This window comes from Eriocheir sinensis, chromosome 41 (genome assembly GCF_024679095.1).
Source record: "Eriocheir sinensis breed Jianghai 21 chromosome 41, ASM2467909v1, whole genome shotgun sequence".
NCBI lineage: Eukaryota > Metazoa > Arthropoda > Malacostraca > Decapoda > Varunidae > Eriocheir > Eriocheir sinensis.
In genome coordinates this window covers 13,142,459-13,166,996 of record NC_066549.1, presented here as the reverse complement: position 1 = coordinate 13,166,996, position 24,538 = coordinate 13,142,459, and the positions used below count along the sequence as shown (strand labels likewise).

Here is a 24,538-nt window from a genome sequence, read left to right as displayed (position 1 = left end):
TGGTGTGGAGGGGAGGCTGCATGTGTCCTTGGGGTGTCCTTGTCATGATGGTCTGTCTGTGTTCCCCTCTCTTTACCCCCCTTCACCCCTTCACCCACATAAACGTCCGGCGAGGTGAAGCAACAGGTTATGGTGAGTGATGGACGGGAATGGGGAAGGGGGACTGAATCGCCCTTATCCCTCTTCATCTTTCTTGTTTTATTGCTGTCATGCCTCGCCGTCGCTGTCCGTCCCTTGCCGAGGTAGAGTGCTTATTCGTGTCTGTTTATCAGGTATTGGGGCGGAGGGAGAACGGAGGAGAGGGGGAGTGAGAGGGGAAGGAGGGAGGAAGGGATGGAGGGAAGGGAGAGGCGAGGTGGGGAGAGGCGAGGTGGGAAAAGAGAGGTGGGAAAAGAGAGGTGGGAAAAGAGAGAGAGAGAGAGAGAGAGAGAGAGAGAGAGAGAGAGAGAGAGAGAGAGAGTGAAAAAAAAAAAAACTCCCGACCTATTTCCCTGGATGATCTGTTTTGTCCCCTTTCTGTCACTTTCTCTTTAGTCAAAATCCTCCGCTCGCAAGGCCTCGTTTGAAAGGGGAAATAGAGTTATACATGTTGTTGTTGTTGTTGGTCGTGGTGGCAGTGGTAATGTTGGCGATGGCCGTGGAGATGGTGACAGTGGTTGTGATGGAGGTGTCGAGTGTGGTGCTGATGTTGGCATTGTTGTAGTGATTGTTGTTGTGATTGTTGTTGGCGGTGGTGTGGATGGTGGTGTGGATGGTGTTGGTGTGGGTGGTAGAGGTGGTGAAGCAGTTGGTGGTGGTGGTGAAAGTTGGAAAGTTTCGTTTAGTCGGCGCAACATCTGTGGTCATGTGCCGGAGAGAGACAGAAAGGGAAGGAATTATAGGAGAAGGGAACAGATCCTAGGAGACGGGACACAAACCCCGATTAATACCTGGTACCCATTCACTGCTGGGTGGACAGGGGCGTAGGGTATCGGAAAAGCCGCCCAAATTTTTCCACTCCGCCCGGGAATTTGTGGTGGTGGTGACGGAGGTGTCGACTTCGGTGCTGATGTTGATGTTGTTATTATTATTATCCTTGTTTTTGCCGTTGTTGTTTTTGGTAATGCTTTTGGTGGTGGTGATATTTCCTTGTTTTCGTTATTTCCCTTCCATGCGTGAGTTTAGTTTGTCTTTCTTTAACTGGTTTTCGTTTACTTTTAAAAACTTGTTCGATCATCTTCGGCAGTACGTTTCACTTTTAGCGTTGCGAAAGTAAAAACAAGATAAAGGAATTGGGTTTCAATACTGAATAATCATTTTTATATTTTTAAATTCCTTACTGATAATCTCTTCGTGGTCTCGTTAACATATTTTTTGGGGTAGGAAGATCATTAGACGCGTGTGTAATAATGAGGCAAAAAGTCCTCCGTAAAAACACTATTCTCTCGATAACGATTTTGATGTCATAAATTCATCCGTTATAAATTCGTTCCTCCTTGATTCGAGAGTGTTAAAAAATCAGTATAATACGTATGATAATGAGCGGGTACATCGCTTGTCCTTCTAAAGAAAAGAAAAGAAAAATCAGGAGCGTAACATGAAAGGGGCTGCAAGTGTTTAGTGGACATCAAAGGCTACAGTGTTGATATTTTCCTCGCATGTTGGGCCTAAGGCATTTATAACTTCAATTTGTGCAAGTGGTTTGATTAATGAGACACGTCGGGCATATATGAAGGCAATTTATGTGAGTGGTTTAGTTAATGAGGCAACTGATCCTCTTGTTTTGTTGGAGAATATACAGGAGAACCATATTAGGATTATTATGGACATGGATGAGTTAATGAGGAGAAGGATATATATTTTTTTTTATCCCCCGAGGGCTCGTTGATAAAAATATACGAACTTATTAATTTGTCTTTCTAATTGGGCCCTCTACAATCAGTTTTGCCGAGGAGGGAAAGGCATCGAATCCCATGTGTGGCTCAGATTGTTGAAGCGATGAGATTAATTGATTGTTGAGAGCATACCTTTATATATGGCTCTTGGTTTGCATCTTTAGAATCCACAAAATCATTACTCAGTGGAAAAAATGACTTATTCGAGTAAAGTTTTATCATTTAATGGCTTCAGGGTTCTACGAAGGTCTCCAGTTCAATGACTTATGATGTCAGTTACGCTCCAAATGCTCCGAATATTCTTATGCGGAAAAAAAAAACCTTATAAATTTATCCGCCTTTTTTCGAGTCTTGCGGCCCCGCGTGACTTAAGGTCTTACGCTAGGAGGATCCGGGTCGCTTTAGGACCTTAAGTAAATTTGCATTCATGAATTCTTGTCTCTCGTCTTTTTAGGAGCGGCTTAAGACATTTTTCATCAGAATTTTTTTTTTTGAGTTTCACGTCTCCTCAAAGCGAGGTAAAAGTCGAGGGTAAGAATTCCTCACGGTTTTTGTGAATGTTTTTGTAGCGGGACTTTCGGACTTCCCTTTTATTTCTAATTCTCATTTTCTGTTTAAAGTGACAAAAAAAAAAAAATCATAAAACTCGAATTGTTTTTTTTTTCTTTTTCTGTACGGCGTGCAGCTATGCCCTCAAAAAGAAGAAAAGCGAGATATATACAACCAGATAATATATTCCCTCCAAAATGTTTCTCAGTGCAAATATTTAGTGTGGCAATATTTGTGCAAATGTACACTCACCCCGCACCCATTCATGCCCACACACGCGTTCGGACACCTCTGCCCTCTTTCACACACACACACACACACACACACACACACACACGCAAAAAAAAAAAAAAAAAAAAAAATCAGGCCGACTCATCCTTTCACTCACATTTAATACACTTTCTCCCCTTCCGTACACACAAAAATATCATCCACTCCTCCACCCAGTCATCCCACACATACCCCCAACCCCATCCGTCATTCATATAACCACAACATTTACTCACCTGTTTGTCTGCCTACATTTACTCATCCACTTGTCTGCCTGCCTCCCTAACTCACGCCTCAAACTCTCACAGCAAAGCGCATTAATTTACGCTACAGTTCAGCTTTCAACCGGACCATTAATCCACTTGTAATCCACTCCTCCAGGTCTTCATTTTATATCTTAACGCTTTTTCTTCATCCACTCAGCAGTTTATCTCTCTACCGTACCACTAATCAACTTCTATTCCACAATACTAAATACCATCACTGAATGCTTTAACACTTAACAGTTGAGTTTATTTTTATCCACACATAAGTCTACGTTTTATGGCGAAACGTTTATGCTCTATACTGTACTACTAATTCACTTATATTCCACATCACTAAATCTACGTCCAGTACCAAAACACTGCAGGGGTCATCTTATTTTCACTATGTCATAAGTTTAGGTTTTATGGCCGAGCACCGTTTTTTCAACCCACTCGCCATTTCAGCTCCACACAATCCTATTAATTCACCTCTGATCCACCACATCACCATCATCAAATCCTCAGTCTATGCCGTAACACTCCGCAGTTAAGTTTTACACCCGGCCTCAAATATACGTCGAAACTCTATTTTAACTTCACTGTTTTCTGGCGGAACACTATTTTTTTCATCCTCTTAGCGGCACAGCTTTGCTCCGTTCCACTCATCCCATCTCTCACCATATTTCCTCTTACTAACCCTTTCCTCAGCCTTTCCCATTCTTTTAGTCTTAAGTCTTTCATAACCTACCCACCTCTAACATTATTTCCTTTTTTACGTGCCTTTTCTTAGGCCTGTCACACTCTTCCTTCATCTAAAACCGTTATCTAACTTATCCATCTCTCACCATATTTCCTCTTACTAACCCTTTCCTCGACCTTTCCCATTCTTTTTTTTTTTTTTTTTTTACAGCACAGAGCAACTCAAGGGTAACAAAAAGATGTAAATAAAAAAAAAGCCCGCTAACTGTTCCTCTCAAATAGCGATAAGTATAGAGTGGCCAAGAGAGAGGTCAATTTCGGATGGAGAGATGTCTTGATACACTCTTCTCTTAGTCTTAACCCCTTGAGTGCGGATTTCCTACAAGAAGAGATTACCAGGCTACAGGAATGGAACAAAGAGTGGCTGCTACAATTCAATGAAGAAAAACGTAAAGTCCTGCACCTTGGGAGGGGATATCCAGCACACCAATACCACATGGGAAACACTCCACTCTCCACCACAGAGACAGAGAAAGACCTCGAAGTATATTTTACCAGGCTAACAGTGAAAACCAAAGTCGTGCCAATCGCAGCAGACGGGTTAACTTTTTCAAAACCTACCACCTCTAACATTATTTCCTTTTCATATAAGTATCTTTTCCTCGGCCTATCACACCCTTCCCACGTCTAAAGCTGACACGTAACTCACCGCAGCGTCAAATTCATGCTAGATCAACGCTTCACCTTTCCACTGTTTCACGTCCGAGCCACTCTTACATCTCCACATTTTTCACCGAATCACTTTATTTATTTCCCGGACAATGGTCACTATTTACCCCGTCCCTGGAGGTGTTTGGTTAATTAGTCGCTGGCATCGCACCTGCGGATCGTGTTACCTGCAGCGGCGTTCCCCGAGGCCATGTTACCAGATTTCCGCCCCTAGCCTATTATATTTTCCGATTACTAACCCAAAAACCGTCTCCTGCACCCCGATAACTAGATTAATTAATAGTTCTCGTCAAAATGGTTAGTTAGTGATGTCATTTTTGCGGGAGCCAAGTGTCAGAACTGTCAAAAAACGGTAAATGCAAAGGGGTGAATAGGGTGAGGTGGCAATGCTGCGGGCCCGAGGGAAGGTGATTGCTGCGTCGCACAATGGGTCACTCACGTTCTGGCTTCCCCTTGTGCGCGAGACAATGCCGAGTGGTATTAATTGGTGGCCATTAGTGTGTTGTTGTTTGGGGCATCGAATAAAAAGGGAGATATTGTTTCCTTTATTTATATGATTGTTTCCTTAGTGGGTAGGCGGTGGCCGAACTGGTAGCGTACTGGACCCACATTCGCCGCGTGATGGACGACGCGGGTTCGAATCCTCACGCTACCACTCGGATTTTTCAGTCACCGCCGAGTGGCTTAAAACTACCCACATGCTGTCCTGAAGACCACCCATCAACCCGGACTCTAGAGGAAGCCGTCCAAGCGAATCAAGAACGAGTTCCGGGGGGCAGCATGAGCCAAGGCAAGATGGCGCCACTATAAACACTCGCCTGCGCCAGAACGGGCTGGGCCGACCATCAGGCCCCACCTGGAAGAAGCCTTGGGCCGACCATCAGGCCCCACCGGGAAGATGCCTACCGGCGCAATTGGCAACAACGTAAAAAAAAAAAAAAAAAAAAATGTTTGAGCTGCACTGGTAACGGACTCTATATTTTTTTCTCCTTATGCGACAACTCAAGTTTTTTTCTCTCGTTCTTTCTGCTTTTATTCGGAGCAGCGTCTAGCGGGCTTTTTGTTTTTGTTTTTGTTTTTGCCCTTGAGCTGCGTGCCTGGCTGTAAAAAAATTTATGATCTATCCTTTGTTTTTTTTGTGCCGCGACCTGTTATTTTTTTCTGTTTTTTCTATGTAAGTGATCCACTTTTAGTTATTAAGTTTGATATAACGAGGCTAATCGTACTCAGAGAGGGAAAAAACGTGGTGTTACGTGTTTTAAAAAGCCCTTTTGTGGGTGTGAGTAAGATCTGTTTCATAAAAGCCAACATTTAATCATTTCTGTGTCTGTTTAGCTCTGTCTGTCTGTTTTCCTGTCTGTTTATCTCTTTCTGTCTGTTTTACTGTATCTCTTTCTGTTTGTTTTCTGTCTGTCTTTTCTATTTTCCTGTATGTCTATCCCTGTCTGTTTTTCTCTGTCAATTTCTATCTATTTTTCCCGTCTGTCTATCTCTTTCTGTTTGTTTTTCTGTATGTCTCTCTCTGTCTTTTTCTGTATGTCTATCTGTGTTTTTCCATCTGTCTGCCTACCTGTTACACTCTCTCTCTCTCTCTCTCTCTCTCTCTCTCTCTCTCTCTCTCTCTCTCTCTCTCTAACTCAGGCGGGATAGTCGTTTAACAATCCATACACAAACACCGTCGCTCAGAATGGTCACAACTCTCGCGTTTTATTGACAAAGTTGTGAGTCGTTGTGCAGCACGGCGGGGAACAGTGTTGACGTCTGCTGTTTGTTTTTTGCTGTAGACACGAGGGAGTGAAAAAGACGGAGAGTAGATACACATGTTAACTTACTTTCGAGGATAAAAATGCGTAAATAAATAGGTGTTGTGTGAATAGAGAGCTTTTTTTTTTACTGTACGGAGGAGTGAAACAAAAGTGGAAAATAGCTACACGTATTCACTTTTGAGGTAAATAAAAACAGGTAAATAGATGATTGAAATATTTGTAGACATATTATTTTTCGACGATAGAGAAGTAGGAAAGGGAATTGGAACATAAACACGCATATTACACGTTTGGGAGTAATGGAAACGAGCAGATAAAATGTAAAATATGTAGTGATTTATTTTTTATTGTGTTGAGATGATGGAGTGCAAGATGGAAAGAGTAGTTACACACATTCACCGTTCCGAGTAATGATAATAAAAATAATGTAAACGTGTGATATGTAGGTTGGTAACTTTTTCAAACTGTATAGAAAATTAGGGGTAAAGAAGGGAACATTAGTAGACATTTTATTTAGAGAGTAATTAAAGTGGCAAATAAAAGTGTGATAGAAATAGATAGCTAGAAAACTAGGAGTAGACATATTTTATTTTGAGAGTAATTAAAGTGGCAAATAAAAGTGTGATATTAATAGAGATAGCTTTTTTTTTTTTAACGCTGTACAGACGAAGGAGTGTAAAAGGGAAAAAACAGCACTATATTCCTTTCTGAGTGTAGGTAATAAAAGTGAAAGAATAAACTTAGCTGATTATTTCAACCGTAAGAAGGATTTCGAAAAAGATAAGTAAAACGGCTGAGTAAACAAACCTCGAGAGTAATGAAAATGAGTGCGTGAACGAAAGAAAACAACTTATACCGGTTACTCATTTTGTTTTACTCTCCATTTTGTTGTCTGGGGTGTTAACTGATGATAGACAAGAACATAGGCTGACGAGAACTGATTTTTCGTCGTAGTGTTCTGCCGTTTCTTGTTGACGCGAGGACAGGTGGAAAGAGCTAGGAAGTGGAACAGGTAAATAAATAGTAAGCTCGCGTTCTTTTTTTTTCAAGTCCACTAATAACCCTGCGTCTGTTTAAGCGGGTATGATGAGAGTGTTAATGAGTCTGAATACCTAAAAGCGGTTTATTATATTCTTTTACGCTGGGTTGAATATGAATGAAGAGCGTGATTAGAGAAAGACGAGTATCCTCTTTGTGTGTGTGTGTGTGTGTGTGTGTGTGTGTGTGTGTGTGTGTGTGTGTGTGTGTGTGTGTGTGTGTGTGTGTGTGTGTGTGTGTGTGTGTGTGTGTGTGTGTGTGTGTAAGCTTCAGCGTTTGCCGTAGCTTATTATATCTAGCGTTGTAATGGTGTGAAATTGTTTACGAAGTGATTGTTGTAATTGATGAATATTTTAATTACGTTAATGTGGAGAGTATTATTAGTACCATTATTATCATCATAGTGGAAAGGCTTTTTTTATTTATTTTTTTATTTACAACAAAGGAGGCAACTCAAGGGCACACAAAAAAACAACAATAAAAAAAAGCCCGCTAATCGCTGCTCCCATAAAAGAATCAGAAGAGGCGGCCAAAAGCAAGGTCAAACTCGGGAGGAGAGGTGTCCTGATACTCTCCTCCTGAAGATGTTCAAGTCGTAGGCAGGAGGAAATACAGATGAAGGAAGATTGTTCCAGAGTTTACCAGCGTGAGGGGTGAAAGAGTGAAGATGCTGGTTAACTCTTGCATAAGGGGTTTGGACAGTATAGGGATGAGCATGAGCAGAAAGTCGTGTGCAGTGGGGCCGCGGGTGGGGGGAAAGCATGCAGTTAGCAAGTTCAGAAGAGCAGTCAGCGTGGAAATATCGATAGAAGATAGAAAGAGAGGCAACATCGCGGCGGAATTTAAGAGGTAGAAGACTATCAGTAGGAGGAGGAGAGCTGATGAGACGAAGAGCCTTAGCCTCCACTCTGTCCAGAAGAGCTGTGTGAGTGGAGCCCCCCCCACACACACACACGGGAGATGCATACTCCATACGAGGGCGGACAAGTCCCTGCAACTGCGCGGGGGAGAAGAACTGGCGGAGACGATACAGAACGCCCAACCAACTGCATTCATCTACTAATTGTATTGTTGGTGTTAGTATCACTATATTAGTTAGCATCATTATTATTATTATTATCGTTATTATTAGCTTCAGAAGCAGTGCAATAGGTTGAGCCGAGGTAGATGATTTATACTGTAAGCTCCGTAATCAGAAACCCGGGCACACTTAAGACACAGAGGAGAAGAATGAAGTGTTAAGGGAATCCAATAGAAGACAGAGCACTGAAAAAAAAAAACATAGAAACGTGTAGAGTTAGATTTACTTACTATCACGGCTGAGTTTGAATTATTTGATGATTATTTTACCGCAGAAGAAAAAAAAATACACTTGAGACGTGAATATCGTAGGAACTTTTCAGACCTTTTTATAGCCATTTATACGGCTAATGTGTTCTCGTACAGAGGTGGTATATTCTACTAGCCCAACTTAACACTAATCCCTGTTTATTCCCTCTTTCCTCCTCCCTGAAGCCATTAAACACAGCTCTCCCCCTCATACCTTCATCACCTCACCCCTTTAACACATTCACACGTACTAGCATATACTCGCTTTTCCTAGTTCCTCGTTTCTCTCCACTTCCACGATCCCTCTTGTCACAGAAGGCGAGTCACATAGAATGATCGAATTTCTAGAAGAAAATTATCTAAGCCAAATGGTTTCTGAGCCAACTCGACAAAATAATATACTCGACCTTGTTATAACAACCCAAGATAACCTAGTCAGTAGTGTCACGGTAGGAGAACACCTCGGTTCTTGCGATCATAAATTAGTGCGCGTCGACATTAAAGCTCAATCATCAGTGACTGAAAATAAAGTAAAGGTGCCCAATTTCAAAAGAGCTAACTTCGTAGAAATCCGACAAAAACTAACAGAAATACAACTATCAGATGACGGCAACGTAGAGGAAGCCTGGCTAAGCCTTAAAAATCACTTACTCACTCAGCAGAACACATTCGTCCCCTTGTGCGAGAAGCGAATTAACACTAATAAAAGCCCACCGTGGTTTAATAGCGAAATTAAACAATCAGTCAATGAGAGAAAATTGTTTTACAGGTTAAAGAAAGAACAAAGCACGCCCGAAAACATTAGACTTTATAATGATGCCAGGCGACGAGTAAAAAGACTAGTAGGTCAGGCATAGCGTAGATACGAAGAAAATATTGCAGCCAATTGTAAAAATAATCCGAAATCTTTCTTCAGTTACATAAACAACAGAAAGGCGATCAAAAGTGGTATTGGACCTTTAACAAACAGTGACGGTGCACTAGTGACTGACAGCCAACACATTGCAAACCTCTTAAACAATTACTTTTCCTCGGTGTTTAATACTAACAGTCTTCCTCTCGCTACCACCAACACCAGTACTATTGTAAATCTCGAGCATGCATTGCCTAATTTTGAAATAACAACCGATGAAGTCCTTAAAGCTCTCCATTCACTTAAAACAAATAAAAGTCCTGGACCTGACAAAGTATATCCAACTCTGCTGAAAGAAACAAAGAGCGAAATACTCTCCTCCCTCACAACCGTATTCAATATGTCCTTGCGACAAGGCATCGTCCTTCAGATTGGAAAAAGGCTAACGTGACACCGATTTTCAAGAAAGGAGACAAAAAAGTACCAGGTAATTACAGGCCCATTAGTCTAACTTCGGTTGTAGGTAAGCTACTTGAGGGCATAATTAGAGACAAAATTGTGAATTACCTTGAAAGCCACTCATTGATTGGGGACTCACAACATGGCTTCCGAAACAAAAGATCCTGCCTATCAAACCTATTAACCTTTTATAACGACCTCTTCACTGTTTATGACGTAACCAAATCACTGGACGTAGTCTATCTTGATTTCAGAAAGCGTTTGATAAAGTCCCGCATCATAAATTACTTTACAAATTAAAGCAAATAGGTATTGACGGTCAAGTAAACCAATGGATCGCGAATTGGTTGAGCAACAGACAACAAAGAGTAGTGATCGACGGATTTCACTCAGAGTGGGCGCCTGTCACTAGTGGCGTCCCTCAGGGCTCGGTCCTTGGCCCAGTGCTCTTCATTATTTACATCAACGACGTGGATGTTGGACTCAATAACCGCATTAGTAAATTTGCAGACGACACAAAGATTGGCAACTCGGTTCTCACTGACGAAGACAGGCAAAGCCTCCAAGAGGATTTGCACAAAATTTCAGCCTGGTCGGATAGATGGGAGATGCCCTTTAACGTAGACAAGTGCCAGGTCCTTCAAGTTGGAACGAGGAATAAGAAGTTCGAATACGAAATGCGCGGCGTTAAACTCAAAAGCGTTCAGTGCGTCAAAGACTTGGGGGTCAAAATCGCGTCAAACCTCAAATTCTCACAGCAATGCATCGATGCAGCAAATAAAGCGAACAGAATGTTGGGCTTCATTAAAAGAAACTTTGTATTCAAGAATAAAGATGTAATACTCCCGCTCTACAACAGTTTAGTCAGACCCCACTTGGAATATGCGGTACAGTTTTGGTCTCCCCACCATGCAAAGGATATTGCTAAATTAGAAGGTGTTCAGCGTCGGGCAACGAAAATTATCCCTTCCTTGCGCAACAAATCCTACGAAGAAAGGCTTTCTACCCTTAACATGTTCTCTCTTGAGAAACGTCGCCTCCGAGGAAAACTGATCGAATGTTTTAAAATACTTAATGGTTTCACGAATGTAGACAGATCAACATTGTTTATGATCGATGACACTTTGCGCACGAGGAACAATGGCGTAAAACTCAGATGTAGACAAGTAAATTCAGACTGCACCAAATTTTTCTTCACCAACGTTGTAGTGCGAGAATGGAATAAGCTTCCACCGTCAGTGGTCCAGTGTAACACGATTGACTCCTTCAAAAATAAGCTCGACCGTCACTTCCTTCAACTTAATATCAACTAGAGTAGAAATGCAACGTTTTGGAGTCTTCTGATTAATGTAAAATCACTTAGGTTTAAGGACAGACCACCAAGTCTGGACCATGGGGTCTGTGTGGTCTGATTTTCTATGTAAATCTATGTAAATCATTTCACACATCGTATCATGCTTTCTCTCGTACTTCCTCGTCTTTTTCCCATTCCCATGATTCCTTTCGTTATTTCACGCGCCTTTCTCTACTTTCTAGTCTTTTCTCTACTTTCACGATCTCTCTCGCCATTCCACGCACCCAATCATAGTTTCTCTTTCCCACCTTTTTGTCCTCTCTCCACTCCGTTGATTCCTCTCGTTGTTTCGCATATCATATACTCCCCCACACATCATATACTTTTCCTTGTCCTATTTCCTCATCTTTACTCCACGCCCACCTCGTCATCTCTCGCATTCCCCTCATTCCACTCTCCTTTCCCTCGCTCGTAACTTTTTATCTATCATTTCTGTCTACCGCAACATATAATCTCCAGGAGTGTGTGTGTGTGTGTGTGTGTGTGTGTGTGTGTGTGTGTGTGTGTGTGTGTGTGTGTGTGTGTGTGTGTGTGTGTGTGTGTGTGTGTGTGTTTAAATGCGTTTTACCTCTTATCTAAAACAGCTCCATTTTCCCCACCCACTCGGAAACTCTCACAAATGTGTTTACCTTGTTTCCTGTTAATGCATCCGAATGAATTATAATAGGAAACAAGAGAAGGGAAAATGAGAGAAGAAAACGAGAACACAAGCTGGGAGAAGAGAAAGGAAGAGAAGAGGAGAGGAAAAGAGAAGAGACGAGAATAATAGAATAGCAGAATAGTCACTGGATATGACACTGAGGAGCAAAATCTAATTGAGGGAGAGAGAGAGAGAGAGAGAGAGAGAGAGAGAGAGAGAGAGAGAGAGAGAGAGAGAGAGAGAGAGAGAGAGAGAGAGAGAGAGAGAGAGAGAGAGAGAGAGAGAGAGAGAGAGAGAGAGAGAGAGAGGGGGGGGGGGTGGGAGTGAGAAAAACATCGAACAATTGAACACTTCTATTTGTACTAATGGAATTTAATTAGCCAGCGGGAGGTCATTGTTTAAGTTTCCTCTTCGTTCTTGTCAAGTGTTGTTGTTGTTGTTGTTGTTGTTGTTGTTGTTGTTGTTGTTGTTAAAGTGCGTGTTTGTGTGAATGTGATATTTTGTTTTTGTTATTATTTCAAATGTTTTAGTGACGATTAGTATTAGTAGTATTAGTATTAGCAGTAGTAGTACTAGTAGTAGTAGTAGTGGTTATTGTTGTAGCATTATTATTATTATTATTATTATTATTATTATTATTATTATTATTATTATTATTATTATTATTAGTAGTAGTAGTAGTAGTAGTAGTAGTAATAGTAGTAGCAGTAATAGTAAATATAATTGTGGTTGGTATTGTCTCTGTTATTCATGCCGTCGTGTGATAATGTTAAGTTGTCTGGCTTGTGTGTGTGTGTGTGTGTCTCCCTCTGTCACATTCACATAATTTGTTCACCATGGATTGTGTTGTTCGCTACGGTACGTAATATTGCTAAGTGCATGCAGGATGGGCCTCCCAGCGTCTGTGGCGCACACACACACACACACACACACACACACACACACACACACACACACACACACACACACACACACACACACACACACACACACAGACACACACACGTATGTTTTCCCTTTCCACACAACTATATACCTCATCTCTCACCACCACAACTATCTCCTCTTCAACACTACAGCCAATACTCACTCCTGCTGTCCATGTAGGTCTCCTGAATCATGGTGACGAAGGGGTTGGAGTCGTAGCCGTGGTGGTAGGTGGCGGCCCAGGTCTTGGTGGCGGTGACCGTGATGTTGTGCAGCGGCAGCGTTCGCTCGATCGTCTGTGCCACGCGGCGGAAGTTGTCGTCGGGCGAATTGTTGTAGAAGAAGGTGACCTGGAATGGGGTGCAGAAAAGAATTTGTCAGGTATAATTTTGTAAGTCTACATTTTCGTAACTTACTATGTTCTTGCAACCCACGCTACCACCCGATCCAGAAAAAAATGGTGGGGACCTGCAGAAAGCCATCTGATTGGTGGAAGCCATCATGATGTCATTATATTTCGCCAGCGAATCACTATCGGATCTTTTTAGTGTGCCAGCCAATCACGAGCTATATCTGACGGAGTGCCACGATGATGACCCACCTGCTCACTCGTGACTGTCACTGCCTCGACAAGGCACTGAAGGAAGTTACTTTACATTCAGTAAATAGCACAGTATCCGGCGCCCCATCGGAGCAAATCAAGTAAACTGCACACGGGGCTGTAAGTAAAGCAATTCTTTTTTCCTAGAAATAATGCGGCACAGAAATATAGTAATGCAAATAATATCTAACTCAGGGCAGCGCTTGGCAATTTGACACACATTTCACCGCCCAATGCCGCCTCTCCTGTGATTTTTTTTTTTACAACAAAGGAGGCAGCTCAAGGGCACAAAAAAAGGAAACAATAATAAAAAAAGCCCGCTACTCGCTGCTCCTAAAAAAGAATCAAAAGAGGTGGCCGAAAGAGAGGTCAATTTCGGGAGGAGAGGTGTCCTGATACCCTTTTCTTGAAAGAGTTCAAGTCGTAGGCAGGAGGAAATACAGATGAAGGAAGATTGTTCCAGAGTTTACCAGCGTGAGGGATGAAAGAGTGAAGATGCTGGTTAACTCTTGCATAAGGGGTTTGGACAGTATAGGGATGAACATGAGTAGAAAGTCGTGTGCAGCGGGGCCGCGGGAGGGAAGGAGGCATGCAGTTAGCAAGTTCAGAAGAGCAGTCAGCGTGGAAATATCGATAGAAGATAGAAAGAGAGGCAACATCGCGACGGAATTTAAGAGGTAGAAGACTATCAGTAGGAGGAGGAGAGCTGATGAGACGAAGAGCCTTAGACTCCACTCTGTCCAGAAGAGCTGTGTGAGTGGAGCCCCCCCACACGTGAGATGCATACTCCATACGAGGGCGGACAAGACCCCTGTATATGGATAGCAACTGCGCGGGGGAGAAGAACTGGCGGAGACGATACAGAATGCCCAACCTCGAGGAAGCTGATTTAGCGAGAGAGGAGATGTGAACTTTCCAGTTGAGATTTTGAGTAAAGGATAGACCGAGGATGTTTAGTGTTGAAAATGGTGATAGCTGAGTGTTGTCGAAGAATAGGGGATAGGTGTTTGGAAGATTGTGTCGAGTTGATAGGTGGAGAAATTGAGTTTTTGAGGCATTGAAGGACACAAGGTTCCTTCTGCCCCAATCGGAAATAATAGCAAGGTCTGAGGTTAAGCATTCTGCAGCCTCCAGTCTGGAGTCGTGTACTTCCTGTTGTGTGTTTGTTACTTCCAATAACACTAAAAGATTATTATTTTTACTGTCAGAGTTCCCTCATACATTGTTTTACTCTAAATTTGGTTAAGTTATTCAAAACTATTCTTCCACATCCTATGAAGCAAGTATTAAATCCATAGCTGGTAGCAGAGACAATAATATATTACCGGAATCGGCCGGTGTGTGTTGAGGGAAGTTTGTCCTTTTTAACGGTACCTCCCATGCAAGTGCGTAAACAAACCCCTCCGCAGTATATATCTTACTGAAATGGGTAGTTTTCCCTGTTTGACAAATGTTATTCCTAGTTTATTTTTGGGAAACTAATTATAACGCGTTTCCTGTAAATCTAAGACATTGTGGGTTCTACACGACTTCCCGAGGTATACATGACTTACAATAGGTTTTCAGTTCGTTACAATCTCCAGGACGATTTTTAAGCCTTGCTGGATTCATATGGAACTCACAATGTATATAAAGCTGGCTCACAAAATTGCAACTTTTCTGCATCCAACCCTTGTTTTATCAATGTGTTTGTGAGTGAGAGAAAAATGTATCAAGGATGAGATGGATGAGGTGGATAAAATATAACATTAAGAAGAAGAAAGGCAAGTAAAAGAGGAAGAAATAGTAGAAGAGAGGAAAGAGGGGGGAGGGGAAGGAGAAAGGGAAGAAAGTACAAAGGAAGAAAACGAATGAACGGATAAGAAAGTGAGAAGATGAATCAAAGAAAAACGAAGAAAAAATAAGGAGGAGAAAAATATCAAGCCGCTAAAATATGAAAAGGAAGAGGAGAAAAAGGAAGAGCACTCGCAGGAGAAAGTTTTTACGGAGGTCGATGATAAAGAGGACAAACGAAAGTATAGATGCCATTGAGGATATGGGGGAATATAAAAGCCAGAATCATGTTAATGGTTAGCACGATGATTTGATGTATTGTTAGGTAAGATTGCTCTTGGGAAGAAGGGTGAGAGAGCGAGGAAGGGAGGAACGGGAGGGAAGGAAGAACATCGGGGAATGAGAGTAAGAGCTTTAGGGAAGGGATGGCGTGGCGGAGGAGTGATGGAATGAGGGATTGCGGGAGTCGGTGAGATTAAGGAAGAGAGAGAGAGAGAGAGAGAGAGAGAGAGAGAGAGAGAGAGAGAGAGAGAGAGAGAGAGAGAGAGAGAGAGAGAGAGAGAGAGAGAGAGAGAGAGAGAGAGAGAGAGAGAGAGAGAGTTTACTCGTGACGTACGATTGTTCTTTAAAGCAAACTTGCCATTCACACGTCAGAAACAGATATACCTTCCACGTTAAAGCTGCACGAGGGAGATAACGGAAAAAGAGAGAGAGAGAGAGAGAGAGAGAGAGAGAGAGAGAGAGAGAGAGAGAGAGAGAGAGAGAGAGAGAGAGAGAGAGAGAGAGAGAGAGAGAGAGAGAGAGAGAGAAACTATATGACAGAAAGAAAGAGGGGGGAGGGAGAAAGAGAGGAAGGACTGCGAAAGTGAGTGACGGAAGGAGGCAGAGAGAGAGACCATTGTATGTGAAGGGGAAGTAAAGCATGTGACAGAAAGGTTAGGTTAGGCATCTGACAGAAAGGTGAACTGAGTAAGAGAATGGAAGCTCTGAATGGAGGTGTGCGACAGGAGGAACGAGGTAGAGATAAGAAGAGAGAGTCGGAGTGACAATGATGCCGGGAAGGTATTGCGCGGGGAGAGGCGAGGACTCGGGAACAATATTGATAAGAGGCAGAGAGGTGTGTGATAAAGGATCTGGAACACGTGTGGAGAAAAGGAATGGAAATGTGACAACGTATCGTATCTCACAGGAAAACATATATGAGAGGAGAGGATATGACAGAGAGAGAAAAGGAGTGTTGCAGAGGGGAGCAGTTGGAGTGGGAAGGATACGGGAGATACTGAAACGCGAATAGCTATCACCGTAGAATTTTTCAGCCGCTGCCAGCTTTCCCTCACCTCACCACCTGTATCTGCCTCCCATGCCTGACTCCTTTCCTTATATCTTTCTCTCTTTCGGTCTGTCCTTCCTTCTTCTATTCCTTCCTGTTTTCCCTCGTTACTTATCTCTTCTCATATACTTTTCGTTCTATTGTTTTTCCTTTCTTCTTCATTTATTTGTTCTTTTACATTTTCACTATACTTCTTCATTGCTTTTTTGTTTCATGTTCTCCTTTTTCCTTCCTTCCTTCCTTCATTCTCTCTTTGATTCGTTTTTTTTATTCATTTATTCTTTACTATTATCCTACCTTCGTTCCTCCTTTATTTCCTTTCCATTTTTCTGTCCTTTTTATCTCCCACGCTTTTTCTTATTTTCATTCGGCTATTATTTCTTCTTTATTTTTTTAGACCTTCCTGCCTTCTTTCCTTCCTTCCTTCTTTCGTTGCTTCCCTTCTTCCTCATTCCCTCCCTCAATCCATCCTTCCTTCCTTCCTTCCTTTATTCCTTCCTTCCTTTCTTCTTTCTTTCTTTCCTTCCCTCATCCCTTCCTTCCTTCCTTTCTTCTTTCCTTCTTTTCCTCCCTCTTTCCCTCCTTCCTTCCTTTTTTCTCTTCCTTTCTTTCTATTTCTTTCTTTCCTTCTTTCTTTTTTTTCCTTTCTTTCTTTCCTCTTTCCCTCCTTCCTTCCCTCCCTCCCTACCTCCATTCTTCCCTCCCTCCTTCCTCTCCCACGCTTTTTCTTATTTTCATTCAACTGTTATTTCTTCCTTACTTTTTTTGTCCTTCCTGCCTTCCTTCCTTTCTTCCTTTTTTCGTTGCTTCCCTTCTTCCTCATTCCTTCCCTCAGTCCATCGATCCTTCCTTCCTTCTTTCTTTCCTTCCTTCCTTCCTTCCTTCCTTCCTTCCTTCTTTCCTTCCCTCTTTCCCATCTTCCTTCCTTCTTTCTCTCTTTCCTTCTTTCTATTTCTTTATTTCCTTCTTTCTTTTTTTCTTTTTTTTCCTTTTTTCCTTTTCCTCTCCTCCCTTCCTCCCTCCCTCCTTCCTTCCTTCTTTCCTTCCTTCCTTCCTTCCTTCCTTTTTTCTTTCCTTCCTTCCTTCCTTCCCTCTTTCCTTTCTTCCATTCTGCCTAGACCTGTCTCTCCACTTTTCTCCTTCGGTCTTTTACTGCATGTTCGTGTTTTGAAGGTTCTGAAGGAAGGAGGTCAGGGTGGTATAGAAGGAAGTTTTATTTGCACTTCCTTTTCCCAGTGCTTTTGTCGCTGCTACGTGTTAAGAATGAATGCATCTTTTGGATTACCTTCTGTGCGTGTGTCTTGTACGTGTCGCTTTTATCGGTGTCCAAAGTTGGAGGCATACAGACACATGCAAGTTAAACACACACACACACACACACACACACACACACACACACACACACACACACACACACACACACACACACACACACACACACACACACACACACACACACACACACACACACACACACACACACACACACACACACACACACACACACACACACACAAACAACAACAACAAACAAACACGCACACAGAGACATATCATGATAAGATCTCGAGTTTTGTTATAGGCAAAAAAGATTAGAGGCTCTTACCTTACAATTGTACTTGAAAATTAACGAAAAGGATGATTTTGTAGAGTTTGGGACTGTCCATGAGGGTTGGCATGTGAAAGAAAGGAAGGAGGAGAAGGAGGAGGAGGAGGAGAAGAAGAAGAAGAATGAAGAGGAGGAGGAGGAGGAGGAAAATAATACGAATGAAAAGTGACAGCCAGAAAAGAAGGAATTAGTGAAATGGAAGGGAATGTAGGCGGTGAAGAGGCAAAGAAACGTGTAGAAGGGGAGTGAGAGAAACGAAGAATGACAGAACTAACTGGAAACAGAGAGAGAGAGAGAGAGAGAGAGAGAGAGAGAGAGAGAGAGAGAGAGAGAGAGAGAGAGAGAGAGAGAGAGAGAGAGAGAGAGAGAGAGAGAGAGAGAGAGAGAGAGAGAGAGAGAGAGAGAGAGAGAGAGAGACCCTAGTTGAAAATAATGTTATCAGAAAATGAAGGAGGTAGCCGTGCAAGCCAGTGAAGCAGCCATTAAGAGGTGCAAGGATCGTCTGCCATCAAAAGAACGCCACTCACCTTGAACCTCGTGACCGTTACACGTTTAGTGCGTCATTGCCGACCTTTTAATAGCTTTACAAGTGTCTCCATTCTTCTTGCTAACACTGCTTTTACTTTCTTATTACAAAACTAAATACTTTCTTTATTTTCTTCTTTTTCTACTTCTCTTTCTTATTGTTCTTTTTTTCTTTTTTTCTTCTTCTTTTATTTTTTCTTCGTTATCATCATCATCTTCTTTGATTCTTTCTTTCTCTTTGTGCTCTTCTGAATAAGGTTCAAAGAAAAAACAAGAGCTCCTGTAATATGCTGCTTTCGAATGACATGAAAAGAAAGAGAAAAGTTTCAAAAGGGATTTCTCGATCGTTTGTTTCAGAAGTACCCTGTTGCTGGTCTCTAGAGAAATAAAGTAAGAAAGGCTATTCTTCCAGAGCCTGAAAGTATAATATATTTATAAAAAGCGGCGGAATCTTGGCTTCGCTGCATGTTTTTTTTGTCGGAAATTCAACATTTGGAATATATTCATAGTATACCCTTGGGTTATTACAAGGATTTTTTGTGCCCTTTTTCGAGAGATATCTTTGTTTTAAATATTTTACAAAAGCGCTTTGTTCAAGAATTAAAATAAACATGTAAAAACAGGACACAAAGCACAGGACTCGCAACATATTTATCATATATGGAGGGAAATTATTTGTTATTCATCAACGGCATGGGTCGTGAAGAAGAGGAATGGAAAAAATTCAGGAAGTCATCAAGAAGTCTAAATGCTACTTCGGTTTGGTCATGCGGTGAAAAGAGAAGCTTATAGACGGTCTGGAGAGAAGTAGCTGAAGGAAGAAGATCAAGGATTAGACAGAGAGGGCGGTGGAGGAATGGACTTCAGGCAGTGTTGCAAATAATGAGTGACAGAGGAAGATGCATCGGAACTATAAATTGGAGAAGACTCGTTAATAGCAATGGAGATTTGGGAGGCGACACAGGAGGAAGAAGAGGAAAAAGAAGAAGAAGAAGAAGAAGAAGAAGAAGAAGAAGAAGAAGAAGAAGAAGAAGAAGAAGAAGAAGAAGAAGAAGAAGAAGAAGAAGAAGAAGAAGAAGAAGAAGAAGAAGAAGAAGAAGAAAAAGAAGAAGAAGAAGAAGAAGAAGAAGAAGAAGAAGAAGAAGAAGAAAGAAGTAGAAGAAGAAGAGGAAGAGCACAAAGAGAAGGGAAAAATCAAAGAAGATGATGATGATAACGAAGAAAAAGTAAAAGAAAAGAAGAAGAAAAAGAAAAAAACGAAGAAGAAAAGAACAACAAGAAAAAAAAGAAGCAAAAGAAGAAGAAAATGAAGAGGACCAAAAAAAAAAAAAAGAAAGGAAATAAAGAAAAATAGGAAAAGAAAATGAAGAATTAGTAAAAGAAATAAAAAAGAAGAAAATAGAAAGAGAAAAAGAAGAATAAAACCAATAAAAAAAACCCGGTGAAATATTCCAAAACTGCCACCTGAAAATATTGCGAGAAGAATATAAAACGTGCTCAGGTAACAGAGATTCTTTTTGCCTGTCAAAGTCCGTATTTGGGAGTACGTTGTCCTCAGAGATGATGAATTTTACATTAACCAGTCCGGCAGTAACAAGAAAGTCGTATTCTACTTCAACTTTTGTGTTTGTTATTTAAATTGAGGAACAAAGCTTTCTTATATATCCGATTATATTTTGTACCATGAGCGAGAATGGGAGTGAGAGACAGACAGATAGATAGAAAAATAGAAAGATAGACACAGGTAGATACGTTAATAGCTAGGTAGAGAGATAGATAGATAAAGAGAGAGAGAGAGAGAGAGAGAGAGAGAGAGAGAGAGAGAGAGAGAGAGAGAGAGAGAGAGAGAGAGAGAGAGAGAGAGAGAGAGAGAGAGAGAGAGATCAGAGATGACGGAGAAAGTAAAGAGTAAATAAATATAATTGCTTTTCCCCTCGCAAACCTTCCCCTGTAGCTGAACAAAAAGTAGGAGAGGGGGAGGAGGAGGAGGAAGAAGAGGAGAAGGAAGAGGAGGAGGAGGAGAAGGAAAAGGAAATTGTAGTACGTAAGGCAAATGGTGAATCAGGGAAGTAAGAGAAGAGAACAGAACAAAGACGAGGAGAAAAGGCCGAAGGGAACCGAATGAACGAGGAAGGATAAAGAATTGATTGATAGTGGCAACAGAGAAAGGGAATAAAGGGTGGAGTCAATAAGAGAAGGAGAGAGAACATAAGAATTGACAGATTAAAAGGGAACTAGTGAAAAGAGAGAGAGAGAGAGAGAGAGAGAGAGAGAGAGAGAGAGAGAGAGAGAGAGAGAGAGAGAGAGAGAGAGAGAGAGAGAGAGAGAGAGAGAGAGAGAGAGAGAGTTGCCTCATTCTTTAGCTGAGATTTAAATGGATTTGCAAGCGATCTCGGAACACACACACACACACACACACACACACACACACACACACACACACACACACACACACACACACACACACACACACACACACACACACACACACACACACACACACACACACACACACACACACACACACACACACACACACACACGATTTTCATATTTATCCTCATGCAATTTATTATTACTATGCTAAATTGACATTGATAATAATAAACTAATTCTGCCACTACTACTACTACTACTACTACTACTACTACTACTACTACTACTTACAATAATAATGATGATGACAATAATATTAATGATAATGATAATAACACCAGATATAATAATAACAACAATTATAATCATGATAAAAATGATAGTAACAATCACACTTTTGAATACGTTCTGCGTCACCAAAAAAGGCGAGGCCGAAAATCAGTGCAAAAGCGTTCATTATTAGAGCGAGAATGATTATGTTTTCACTTTAAACAAATAGTTCATTAATGGAAACAAAAGAATGTACGATCTTTGGTCCTCACAGTTTTGCGTGTGATCGCAACATCATCATCAGTGCTGAATTGAAAGCAAATTGTCGATTATAATTATTTACCACAAAAAAAAACGCATTAGTTTTAATTGTTCGTTGTTGTCAAACATTTTGATCAAACATGTAATTATTTTGTTCTACACCTTCCTAGTGATGTGTTATGTTCTTGCTTTCTTTATTATTTCTCAAATACGTGTTTTATTCATTTTTATGGATTATGATATTCATTTTTTCAACAGTATAATTTCATTTATGTATGCCTCCATAGGAATCTGCAGTATACATTTCTTAAAAACCAATATCATCTTTCTGTTTCATGTTTATGTAAGCAACTGGATTCTACCCCTCCTCTTAAGCATTATTTCCGAGTCCCACGTCCTCAACATACTACGTTTCTGTACGTGTATACACACCCGGAAAACATGAAACATAATAACATTAAACTTTCTGAAAGGGAATGGGAGAGGAAGCGTTTCCGTGGTGCAGTAATTAGCGAATCTACGAATCTGTGCTCGAATCCCGGCTTGGTCAGTCGGCGTGCAGCCCACCTAGCTGTTCGTCCTTTCTTTCAGGATGGGCGATAAAATGGTACCTGGGGAAACCTGACTAAGGTAAACTGTGGTAACCCGGATGTTCCAATGCTCAAAGGGCCAACGGGAAAGAGATGAGCCACGCGCAGCTATTGGTTATGCTCCCGACTTTGGCTATACCTTTTATTTTTTATTTTTTTATCAAGGGTATAGGTACGAAGAGGAAGTGGGTTAGTGGTGAGGTGCAGGTGGGGAATAGGAAAGACAGTAGGAGTGTACAGTTGTATGGTGTAGGTTCGTTAGTTGTTCTGGTGTAGTTATTGTTTATCGGGCACCTTATTTGTATGCCCCCGGCGTGCTGGGTGTGTGTGTGTTTGGATTGTTTGTGTGCAGAGAGCTAAGCTAAGCTATGGCGTCACTTGTGTGAAGTGATGTGTGGGCGGTTGTTCTCGTAGTGACTTCAAGCTGCGCGGAAACCAGGGGTGGACCAAGTTCGTGCTGCCGTCAAGCTCCTTGACGTGGGTGTAGTTCACGTCGTCTTGCTGGTCTAGTTTCTCCCATATCTTTCCGGCGGCCTCCCGTAGCCTTGTGCTGACTAGTTGTACTCCGAGTCTGCGGTGTTGTGCTGCTGTGTTTTCCGTGTACGGGTATTTCTGTCCGGTGGCAAATCTCAGCGCTTTGTTCTGCAGCCTCTGAAGCTGTAACATCTTGGTGTGGGAAGCCATGTGTGTCGGGGTGGGTGAGTAGTCTAGTATAGGAAGTATCTTAGTCTTTACTAGATACAGTTTGAGCCGCTCTGTGAAGTGCCAGAATCTGTTTAGTGATGTGAGGGCTGTTTTAACTTTCATGGTTTTGTCGTTGACATGTTTAACGATCAGGCCGGTGGATGTCACTGTGTGGCCTAATATCTGGCATTGTTTTTGGTGGGAGATGGTGTTGCCCTGTATTTGTATGTCATTTAATTTTTTCCTGCCGAGTGCGACCACAGCGAACTTGTCTTTGTTTGTTTTGATCTTCCATTTTTTTTCAAATGTGTTGAGTCTGTTCGCCTCCCGCATGACCAGGGCGTCATGGTGGTCTAGGGTACCGTTGGAGGTCACTATTTGTGTCGCGTCGTCAGCATAATATATATCCATACAGCTTCTGTTATCAGACCGGGGCATGTCAGAGGTGTAGGTGATGAAGAGCGTTGGTGATAACACGCTGCCCTGTGGCACGCCGCTGTGCAGGGGGAACGGGGAGGATATTGCTGACTTTATCTATCTATCTATCTATCTATCTATCTATCTATCTATCTATCTATCTATCGAGAGAGAGAGAGAGAGAGAGAGAGAGAGAGAGAGAGAGAGAGAGAGAGAGAGAGAGAGAGAGAGAGAGAGAGACCCATGCAAGGGGAAAGTAAAGTAACCACAAAGGAAAGGTCGTTACAAAGGCTGTCTCTGCCGTCATCTGAACTTCACTAAACTATTCATACACTCGACTTTGCACTTATGCGACACGAAAGCTGTTTTGCATTAATATAGCAGCGTGGTAGCAAGGGGCCTTTTGAGCTCCTCCGCCGTCTACAAAGGAGGTAATAGTTTTCTGCTGTCTTGTGAATTCCAGCGGCTGAGTTCTTTTATCTTTTTCTTTTGTCTGTTCCCCCAAGAGACGCATGTTTGAATTATGTAAACATCTCAAGGGCACGCCATAAGCTAAGAATCCAGCGTAATCAAATGAGGAATGGCACACGAAGTAAAAAGGCTATATTCTTGCTTCTCTTCCATCTTATTTCTGAAAACGTATTGCCCACTTGTAAAAGCATTATGTAAACACGTACGACCCCCAGACAATCAAACGAGTAATGGTGCACGAGGCTGGCAAAATCGCTCTCTCGTCTGCCCTATAAGAAATTTGCATTTAAATGGCGTAAAAATCTTAGGAAAAAACACGAAATAGCTAAAGGTCAAGCAGAATAAAGTTAGACATTGTATAGTAAAAAAAGAACAAATATTCGGATTGCCTGGACGAGAGAGAGAGAGAGAGAGAGAGAGAGAGAGAGAGAGAGAGAGAGAGAGAGAGAGAGAGAGAGAGAGAGAGAGAGAGAGAGAGAGAGAGAGAGAGAGAGAGAGAGAGAGAGAGAGACAGAGAGAGAGAGAGAGAGAGAGAGAGAGAAACACACACACACACACACACACACACACACACACACACACACACACACACACACACACACACACACACACACACACATTTCCCAGCTCCACTCCCCACCACACACACTTACTCCTTACAATCCCAACACACATCATTGCTCTCAAGTCTCCATCAAGGAAAACACATTTGCCTCGGTCTATCCCTCAGAGAACGGCTTCAACAATTTCCTCGCTTCTTTTTATTCTTTTCCAATCCCTTTGAAAGCGGCGTATTGGAAACCTGCTCTACATCACAAGAACACATAATGAGATGCAAAATAGCCCCGGAGAGCGCCAATAAGAGGAGAGAGAGAGAGAGAGAGATAGAGAGAGAGGAG

At 41.9% G+C, this 24,538-nt stretch overlaps 1 protein-coding gene across 2 annotated transcripts in view; it reads right to left on the bottom strand.

The window, feature by feature from the left end:
• The window catches only part of LOC127009667 (guanylate cyclase 32E-like), a 318,091-nt gene that overhangs the window by 129,202 nt on the left and 164,351 nt on the right, over positions 1-24,538 (bottom strand). For both annotated transcript variants that reach the window (XM_050882945.1, XM_050882946.1), the window contains exon 7: positions 12,896-13,082. In XM_050882945.1, coding sequence (XP_050738902.1) covers positions 12,896-13,082 — 187 coding nt within the window. The remainder of the gene's footprint in view (positions 1-12,895; positions 13,083-24,538) is intronic.